The sequence below is a fragment of the Lonchura striata genome, chromosome Z, assembly GCF_050655825.1.
Source record: "Lonchura striata isolate lonStrDom1 chromosome Z, ASM5065582v1, whole genome shotgun sequence".
Classification (NCBI taxonomy): domain Eukaryota; kingdom Metazoa; phylum Chordata; class Aves; order Passeriformes; family Estrildidae; genus Lonchura; species Lonchura striata.
Genome location: NC_140740.1, coordinates 4,598,811 through 4,608,713, shown reverse-complemented (window position 1 = coordinate 4,608,713; position 9,903 = coordinate 4,598,811). Strand labels below are relative to the sequence as shown.

Here is a 9,903-nt window from a genome sequence, read left to right as displayed (position 1 = left end):
GACACCGGGACCTGGCAGCAACACGTCCTCAGTCCCTGCATGGTCAGCCTTCCCTTGCTACGTGTGCATTCCTGCAGGAATCCTGGCTCTTCGTTGAGTGACTGGATTCCCAGACAGAGCAGGTTTCAAAAGAAAACTCCATGCAGGTGTTGGTTAAGCGGCGTTTTGTGCATGCGCCCTTTATTCTCCAAGCCGGGTTTAATTCTTTGCTCAACTGAGTGGGTTTTCCTTTGATCACACTAGGGTGGTTACACAGGCTTGCCTAAGAAATCCAAAGCAATGAAGAGGGGAATCCTTAATTGCTGAAAAGACTGCTAAAAAAAAATTATTTCTAGGATTTGTTATCATCAGATGCACAAGGTTTTATGTCCTCAACAGAACTATGTCCTCTAAAAAAATCATTTAAACTAAGTTACTTTAAAAATGGTAAATTACAGTTTTACCCATGCAGGTGCGATAAGCAGCAGTTTGACATCTTTCCATACACCTTTTTCCCTAAAAAGAGATGTTACATCAGCACTGCACTTCAATCCTGTCTGTCAGAGTCTTGAGACTAAAAGCGTTTGCCACCCCCCTGCTTGCCTTGGTAAACTCAACCACCAACAAATACCTAAGAAACCTTCTTTGGCCATGTTCATACACAGAAAAAAAAAACTAGAGCAACCAACCATTCAGATAAAACATTATAGGTTTATTTAAAACTTATTTTCACCTTGAATATGCAAAATACAAATTCCAACAAAATGTTCATTACTACACTTCATAGTTTACAAATATACAAAATAGAAGTTTGCTTAAATTTATATTACATATTTATTATGTAAAGAACTATATAGAAAACATTTGTTCTGCTTAAGGCATATTTGGGAATAAACCATTGTACAAACTATTGCACATCGAAACCACAGTGCATTACAGACTGTCTGCATAAAGTTATTTTCTTAACAAAAAAGATAAACCAGGTTTATTCACCTGATTTAGGTCATAATTGGCAATCGGAAAATAAAATATAGTTCCTTGTCAGATATGCAGCAGTTTGAGAACTTTGGCTTCCTGTTTTTGGTACCTATAGAACCAACAGTCACTAAGCACCATGAAATAGGCTTTTAAAATATAATTCTGTACCTGAACTTTCCTCCTCTTTTAACATTGTAATGGCTTTTAGAAGGAAAAAAAAAAAAAAAAAAAAAAAAGGAAGTACAAGATGACATGTACATCTAATATTGCATTGAAAGGAAATTAAGGGAATGTAATTTCCCTGTGTAATATCCCCACCCTCCGAACTACATACAGTCTGTTTAACCCTGATATCCGTGACTTCCAGTCACTCCTTGGCATTCTGTAGTCCAGAAATAATTCAAGTTGGATTTACAAATGGAATGATAGAAGATCCAGTCATTGACACCAACATCTTTGGTTTTCATAAGTGTATAACTATAAAAAAAGAAAGCTGCAATGACTGTATAGAGTTATCCCTCTTTTCCACTCTTTGGAAGATGTCACCTCGATTATCTGTAGTGCTTAAAATGAGTTCTCCCCGTCTTGTGGAAGACAGTCCTTGTGCTGTAAATACTGAATCTCTGTGGCAGTCGGGGGAAAGATCCACTGCTTTCCCAAATCAGAAGTGCCTCTTCATGTGTAAGGCGAGGTGGTCTGACCTGGAGAAGGCTCTGTCACAGCGCTGGCACTGGAAAGGGCGGTGGCCTGTGTGTTTTCTGTAGTGACGAGTGAGTTCATCGGATCGGGCGAACTTCCACCCACAGCCTTCCCAGTCACATTGATAAGGCTTTTCACCTGTAAAAAAACCCCAAAAAAACCCAAAAAAACAAGCAGTGAAACACGTAAGTTAGGTTTTTTTTTTTGTGGCTACCACTTGTAGAACCTTCTTTCAAGCAGCTGTCCAAGAAAAAACAAAAGGGTGGTCAAATGCAACAAACTTCATGAAGCAGTTGCAAACGAACTGCAAAGACTAAAAGAGCAAGACTGTCTTTTCAAGATGTACAGGCGCTATGAAATACTAGTGTCCCTTAAATCTTCACTAAAATCCTCCTTTTCACTGCCTTGCACATGAAACTTCAGAGTACCTGAGTGTGTGTTTTTGCTGGCAGTGTTACACAATCAAATAGCAACCAGAAATAGCTCAGCAGACAACGTATTTAGGTAATTGTAGGTCTCAAGAATGAAAAAACAGCCGGAAACTGTTTTCATTAGCTCAGCCTGATTAAGGACTCGGTCTTACTAGTGTCTTCATTATACAAAAACTACTGTTGATGGCAAGATGAGCTTCCCCAACAATTACAAACTGCCTGTCCTACACATCCTGGTGATGGTGCTGACTGGCTTGGGGCAGATGTTCACTGATCATCTGCCCATTTTTTTCCCCTTTCTGCCATTACCTGAAGACACAGTCTAACTACTGCAGGGCCATGTATTTTCCCTTTCCCATCTCCCCTTCAGGAGAAAGTTTTGAATCAGGTTCACAACCCAGGGATTCGAATTATGCAAATTCCCAGGTTATTTAGTCACTGTTACGGAATGACCACGCTGGCGAAACCCGTATGCTGTACCTGCTTTCACAAGCTCAATTACTGCAACTCCGCACTCAGCTGCAAAGTTAAGAGACTGGGCTCACATACACACTTTGGGCAGATTTTATCCCAATTCTAGTAGCGGACAATCAACAGCTAAACTCTGCAGGTACAGGGGGAGATGTCCTACAGATAGGCGAGGCACCCCATCAGTGCTGCCAGCTCAACTGAAAGCCTCTTCTCTTCAGGGAATCTATCTCAGTTTTCCCAAAAAGGGAGCAACAGCTTGCAGTAGTGCACAACCTCTTGCCCTACAGCCAGCCAAGAGAGAGGGGTGAGTGTGCGAAGCACTTAACCACCAGCAAAGAAAATAGTTATCTTCGAGAGAGGGCTCCTGCCTTGTCAGAAGTGGGCCAAAACAATCCAGAGCAACAAACCCCAGCTGGCTTCCAGCTACCTGCTAATTAGCTAGCCACACAGCAAGAGAGAAGTAACAAACTGTGACTTGGCAAGAAACCCACCTGCTCCCACATCTGAGTCACTCTGAACCATTAAGCAAAATGTCAAGCCAGTAAGTGAAGACTGCTCAGAACTTCACGTAGCCAAGGGGGGAGGAAAAAAAAAAAAAGCCTGGAAACCCAGCAAGGAAAAGTCTTGTTGCTTTTCCTGTGCTCACACCCTTTCACTGTTCAAGGCGGGGGGGGGGGGGGTCACACCCCGTGCCCCTCAGGCCAGGACATCCCCCTGACCCCAGCAATGGGACTAACCTGTGTGGGTTCTCAGATGTGCCTTGAGATGAGAGCTCTTGGTGTAGGTTTTGCCGCAGCCCGCATAGTCACAGGTGTGCGTGGCCGTCCTTTTCCTAGGCCGTGACCGGCGTCCCCTCTTGAGCTTGGTCTCCTCGGACAGGCAGCTCCCCGGCGGCATCAGCTCTGCAGGCGGACAGGGAGGAGTGAGCAGGGCCGGCGCCAAGCCGGGACATCCGCCGCCGCAGCACCGCGGGGACTCACCTTGGTACTGGAGCGCGCCGGGGGAGAGCTGCTCGGGCAGGAAGGTGGGGTAGCCAGGAGCCGGGGGGTAGCCCGGGGGCAGCGGCGGGTGGCCCAGCCCCGGCGTGCCGGGGAGACAGTCTCTGCCGCTCAGCATCTCCTCGGGCCCCAGCGACGGCGTACTCCGGGCGGGCAGCGGGCGGCTGCCCAGGGCGAAGTCGTGCTGGGGGGCTCCTCGGGGCCTGCTCCCGTGCGGCGGGGCCAGGGTACACGGCGGCGCGGCCTCCTGCTTGATTTTGGGGCACATCCGCGGCAGGGAGGTGTAGGGCGCGCCGGGGCCGTCGGCACCGGGCGGCGGAGCGGCGGGGCCGCTCTTGGAGCTAAGCCCCGGGTGGCTGTAGTCGCCCACCGCCTTCACCACGAACTTGCCCTGCAGGCTGCCCAGGGGCGGCAGCGCGGCCGGCGCTGGCAGGTACACCGCGTCCAGGTCCGGCCGCATCAGCTCGGCCACGAAGCCTCCCGAGGGGGACACGTCGGTGATGTCGGCCAGGTTGAAGGGCGCGGCGGACCCGGCGGCGGGCGGCCCGTCGCAGCCGCCGCCGCCGCCGTAAAGGAGACCGGCGGGCTCGGGCCGGGGCAGCGGGTAGGCGAAGGGCCCGGCGGGGCAAGGGCTGGCGGTGGGGGCCGGGGCGGCGGCGGGGGCCACCACCACGGCGGCGGCGGCGGGCTCCTGGTGCATGAGCGAGTTGGAGAGGATGAAGTCGAAGTCCAGCAGCTCATTGAACTCCTCGGCGTCACGGCGGGGCCCGAGAGCGGCGGCGCCTTCCAGCTCCGACGGCGGCGTCTCCGCCGGCCGCGCCGACAGCGCCGGCGGCGGCCGCTTCAGCTGCGACAGCTCTTCCCGCCAGCGCTGCGGGGACATGGGCACGGCTCAGCCCCGGCCGCGCGGCGCCGCGCCCGCCCCGACGGCCCCCGCCCCGCCCGGCCCGGCCCGGCCCGTCCCGCCCGGCCCCGTCCGGGTCGCGCTGCCGCGGCGCCGATACTCACGTTGCCGGGGCCCGCGGGCCGCGCCGCCTTCTCGCGGCCCGCGGCGCCCGCCGCGAAGGTGGCGATGGAGGGAAGGAGCGTGCCGCTGAGCGCCATCTCGCACTCGCCGGGGGGCTGCCTGCGGTGGGGAGACACAGCGAAGTCAGCCGACGGCCGGGCAGGGAGGGGACGGAGGGAGGGAAGGCGGCGGCCGCACCCGGCACGCACCGCATCCGTGCCGGGGAGTCCCGCCGAGCCGCCGCCGCCGCCGTGGTCCCGAGCGCCGGCGCGGAGCAGAGGGAGGAGAGGCGGCACGGACGCGCCGTCCAGCCGCGCGGAGCCGGCGCAGCGCCGCCGCCGGGGCGGTGCCGCGGGAGCGCCCGGCAGCTGCTGCTGCTCCTGCTGCTTCTTCTTCTTCTTCTTCTAGCTCTGCGCTGCGCTGCGCGGGGCGCTAGCGGCGCCGCGGGGACGAGGAAGAGGAGGCGGAGGCGGCGGCCGCCGCCCGGTAACGCGGCTCCGGCACCGGCAGGGCGGCGGCGCGAGGCGTTTCCCGAGGAGCCGCGGCCATGTGGGGAGCCGGGCAGGACGGACGGGGCGCGGTGGTGCCAGTGGGGAAAGGAGGGGTAGATGGAAGGAGGGATGCGCCGGGCGCGCTGCTCCGCCGCCGCCGCCGCGCCCCGGTCGGCACTGCGCGGTCCTGTCGCCGCCGCTCCCTCTTATCACCTCACTTGGCGGGCGCGCCGCCCCCGCCGCCATGGCGACGGCGACAACAAACGGACATGTGTGGAAAAGGGGGGGACGGGGCGGGCGCGGGGAGCGCACGGAAAGGGAGGGCGGGGGCTCCGCCCCGAGCGCCCCGTGACGCGGGCGCGGGGGGGCGGGACGCGGACGCGGGGACACACGCGCCGGGGATGCCCGCCCGCCGCGGGCGCTCCGCACCGGCGGCGGCGTGGGAGCTCCCGTCGGGAATCGTCGGCCCCGCGCGGAAGGGAAGGAGGTGGAACAGAGCATCCCGAGCAGCCGGCGCCTCTCCGCCTTCCCCCGAGCCTTGCATCTCATTATTTTTCGTTTTGTTTAGTTTTTCTTTAACTTTCTTTGTGTTTTTTTTTTCCTTATTTCTTCCCTATATTTATTTGCCTTTTTTTTTTCTTTTTTTCCTATTTTTTTTTCTCTTTTTCTCTTTTTTTATCTTGTTTCTTTTTCCCCCTCTTTTTTCTTTTCTCTTTTTTCTCTTTCCCCCCATTTTATTCTCTTTTTTCTCCTCTTTTTTTTTTTTTTTTTAATTATTTTTTTTTTCTTTCCCCTTTTTGTTTATTTTCCGGACCGCCCCGACGGCGCGGTCCTTCACACAACCCGTGCCAAACCCAAGGCTATTCTCGGCTTTGCTATCACCGGGACCCGGCGGTCCGGGGAGCCGCGGTCGGGCAACCCCCCACTCCTCCCGGCGCTGCCGGAGGCGCGGTGGGTGCGAAGCTGAGAACAATCCCTAAAATTAAAAAAAAAAAAAATAAAATAAAATATTAAAACTACAAAACATCCCCCAAATTTCGCAGAGCCCCGCGCAGAGACTCCTCCAGAGGGCAATGGCGAGCCGGCGCCGCGCCCCGGCTCCGCGCAGCCCCGGCGCTCCGCGCCCCGGCTCCGCGCAGCCCCGGCGCTCCGCGCCCCGGCTCCGCGCAGCCCCGGCGCTCCGCGCCCCGGCTCCGCGCAGCCCCGGCGCTCCGCGCCCCGGCTCCGCGCAGCCCCGGCGCTCCGCGCCCCGGCTCCGCGCAGCCCCGGCGCTCCGCGCCCCGGCTCCGCGCAGCCCCGGCGCTCCGCGCCCCGGCGCGCTCCGAGCCGCCCCCCGCGCGGCGGGAGCCCCGCCGGGCCGTGTCCCGGTCTCCCGGCGCTGTCCCGATCCAGCAGTGGGGTCTGCGGGCGCTCCCCCCGCCGGCAGCCGCCCCGCCGCCCCCCGGCGCCGCCCGCCGCTCTCCAGAACTGGTCGGGCCGGAGGGGTGAAGTCCCAGCTCTGCGTGATTTGCAAACATGAGCCCGAGTAACTTACGATGACTAAATTAAGCCCTAAAATAATAATAAAACGCCGGGCTTTATTTTCTATATTTGCCGAACCGGTTTTACCGGATTTGTGTTGTGAATGTTAATTATTAATAACTTTGGCACTAAAAAGCAGAGCGTTGTTTTTTTCGGTTTTTTGTTGTTTTGTTGTTTTGGTTTTTTTTTTTTTTCCTGCTCAAAGTCCGTGTCTTGGCAGAGGATGTGCCAGGAACCACAGGTACAAAAAGGATTAGTGTGGGGAGATGAAGGCTGGTGAAATATAGGACGATGCCCAGGAGGGGAAGGGAGGCCCCTTCCCTGTTTGGAGGTGCAGGGCTGGGGGTCTGCTCAGCCCCTTGGAGCAGGTCCCAGCTATTACTCCCATGCAGGGCTTGTGCTCTATGACTCTCTGACAACCACTTTGAGTGTCCAAACTGAATGCAAACAGCTGTAGGTCCAAACATCCCTTCTATCTTAGTCTCAGGAGAAAGCCCCTGATGTGGAGGTTTGCAGCTCTCGGAACATTTCTTCCCCATCAGTTAGTCTTTGTTTGTTTCCTCTCACTGTAAGTTTGTTAATTTACAGATCTCCCAAGCAATGCAGCATTTTCCTGGTCCAAATTTCAAACTCAGGATCACTTGAGGCCAACATCAAAATTAAAATCACATCACTTATTAGAAATAGGAGAACAAGAATGCTTCAGAAGCAGGTAAGTGATCTTTGAAATATATGCCAGAACTTCATGGGTTCCAGGAAGAGAAGTTTTGAATATTGTGGACTGAAATAAAACAGGTTTGCTTTTACAATCTTTCATTAAAATAGATTTGATTGCCATGTTTCTGGATAATTCAGGCAGACACGTGTGAGGTATGTGTAAATTTCACATTAAAAAGATGTGGCCCTCTTTAATCTGTCTTGATTTTTAATTGTGTAAATGTTGGCAGCATGCTTAAAAAAGTGGATGTTTGCAGGAATTCGTAAGTCCGATGACACCTGCAATTTGAATATCCCACATAAAGATCAGCACATTCTTTTTCTTCACTAATGAAGCACAATAGTGATTTCCTCCCTTGCATGATAAGGACTGAGATTTAATGGTCCTCAGTGTGGAAATTAAATTAATGAAGTTTGCAACTGCTCACAACTAATGCTTTCCCAGCCTACATAACAACATAAATGCTGTTTTCTTAGGACAGACTTATTTTAACATGCCTTCTGTCGCCAGCTGACCATTTCTCCTAAGTCTCAGTTTGCTCCAAATTTCCCAATTTTCTCTAAAACTTTCCTTCCACTAACTTAGAACACAGCATGTTTCTGTGCTGTTCAAAGCCAACTTTGGGTATTGCTTAACACAGATAGAGAATTGCACAGAATTTGTGTCCCCTCTTGCCTTGGGATGTGAAATGACATTTTTGCAGATGATGCTGTGCTGGGACAGAAGGGAGCCTGCTGCAGCCCTCGCTGTGCCAGACTGCTGTGGCCTCTGTGTGTTTCTCTCCCTCCCTAAGTGGAAAGAAAAGGTTTCTTCCACATTTACCACATCTCACTGTGGGAGTGGGGTTGCCCTAGACTTGCCGCTGGTGCTGCTGACCCATTTTGGCAGAAGAATTACTGCCTCCTTCAAACAACTTGTATTGGTGGCCCAAGTGTAGAGCAGAGTAAAAATGACCAAGTGAAAGGCCTTAGTGTCCAGCCTGAGTCAGTGCTAAACTGGTCACCTGTGTATAAACCACAAAACACAGAGAGAGAAGCCAAAGAAGAACGCAGGTTTCTGGAGCAGAGACAGTCCTCAGGAAATGACATCACACACTGAAAAACATTAAGAACATCAACAAGAAGAAAAAACAGTTGAGCTGATTGTGCCTGAAACAAAGACCAATCTGTTTATCTTGATATGTTTATTTTAAAGCTTAAGTTTGGAACTCGATTTTCAACAAACTGCCTCTCAGGAACCTCGGTGTGCAGCTTATCCCCTTTGATTTGGTTGTCTGTGGCAGCAGCTGATGGCATCAGGGACTGCAGGCTTTGGGAAAGATTGTGTCATAGTGTTGCTGGAAGATGGCTTTCCTGACAGTTTTGGGATTGCACTCTGTTGTCCCAGCAGCTACAAGGGTCAGGAGATGCCAGGACCCCTGCTCCATTCCTAGCAGAACATAATGAAAGGGGAACTGGGAACAAACCCATGATGCTGGGTTACATCCAATAAAGTCCCCGTTGCTGATTCATCAAAAGCAGTGATTCCATAACCCTTGGTGCTGTGCTGTGTTTTACCCTGACAAGGCTTCTGGAGAGCAGGTGAAATTCGAGGAAATGCAGTATCTGGAGGGTTTCTTATGTCCCATGCCACCCAAATTAGCTGCACTGCAGCCAAGAGAGAGGGAAGGTGTGAGATTTCACACCAACACCTGCTGTGCAAGGTGTGTTCTGGAGAGGGATTCACCCTCCTCCCACAGGATCTCTGCTCACCTGGGAGGATGAGACAGCCCAGAGCCATGGCCACCAAACTGCCCTTCTGGCTTCTCCTTCAGGGACACCTGTCCTTGGGGATTTGTTTTTTTGCTGTGTATTGTATATTCCTCACCAAGCACAACTGAGCTCAAGCTTTATTTATCTGTTCCTGCACGGGTTACTTTGTTTTTGTTAAACAGAAATAAACCCTTGCTCAGCTGGCAGTTATACTTGTAGGTTATTAGTACAGTGCAAAGGGCGCATCTCTGAAGATTGTGAGCAGTTCCAGGCAGGTTTCAAGCAGTAGTAAGTGTGTACATACACAGATGGCACATGCACACTTGGGGTCATAGCTGAGAATGTCAGCAGTGCCTGTGGTCAGACTTGTTCTCACCTGCTTTTTGAAAACCTGGCCATATCTTGTTGATAGCTATGTTACTTTTCTAAGAGGTGTTTAAAAGACATGTGGATGTGGGACAAGGTTTAGTGGTGGGCTTGGCAGGGATGAGCTGAGGGGGCAGGTTGTGATTCCCTCTGAATTTCCCCCAGAGTGATAACTCCTGTCTGAGATTCCAGAGGTGCTGATTCCCCCACCCAGTAACATCAATTCAACCTCAGTCCCTGGCAGAGGCAACCACTGCCCTCACACAGTTTAGCACCACCCAGGATCACTTGCATGCAGCAACTTTCTGCTTGCAAAAAATCCAAGGGTTGTCGAATTCCTCTAAGAGGCAAAAATACCTTGAGCTCCTTATGGAAAACAAAGAGTTTTTCTTTTTTTTTTTTTTTTTTGCATCCTTGCTTTGATGGGTTAGCCCCATCTGTCATTGTTTTTAATGGGTTTTCCCCATCTTTGAATTGAGATGCTCCCCAAACTC

The 9,903-nt window shown here is 52.7% G+C and overlaps 1 protein-coding gene across 2 annotated transcripts; it reads right to left on the bottom strand.

Annotated features, from left to right (window-relative positions):
• Positions 1-670: 670 nt before the first annotated feature.
• KLF4 (KLF transcription factor 4) lies at positions 671-5,212 on the bottom strand. Of its 2 annotated transcripts, XM_021534008.4 has the most exons (5): positions 4,772-5,212; positions 4,565-4,682; positions 3,539-4,427; positions 3,296-3,460; positions 671-1,794 (listed from the first exon to the last, which is right to left on the bottom strand). In XM_021534008.4, exons 1-5 carry the CDS (start codon positions 4,774-4,776, stop codon positions 1,619-1,621), a joined length of 1,353 nt encoding a protein of 450 aa, XP_021389683.3. In that variant the 5' UTR covers positions 4,777-5,212; the 3' UTR covers positions 671-1,618. The 2 variants fall into 2 exon arrangements, with proteins under 2 accessions (XP_021389683.3, XP_085422357.1); XM_085566231.1 differs by having other exon boundaries at positions 3,296-4,427.
• Between the last annotated feature and the right edge of the window lie 4,691 nt (positions 5,213-9,903).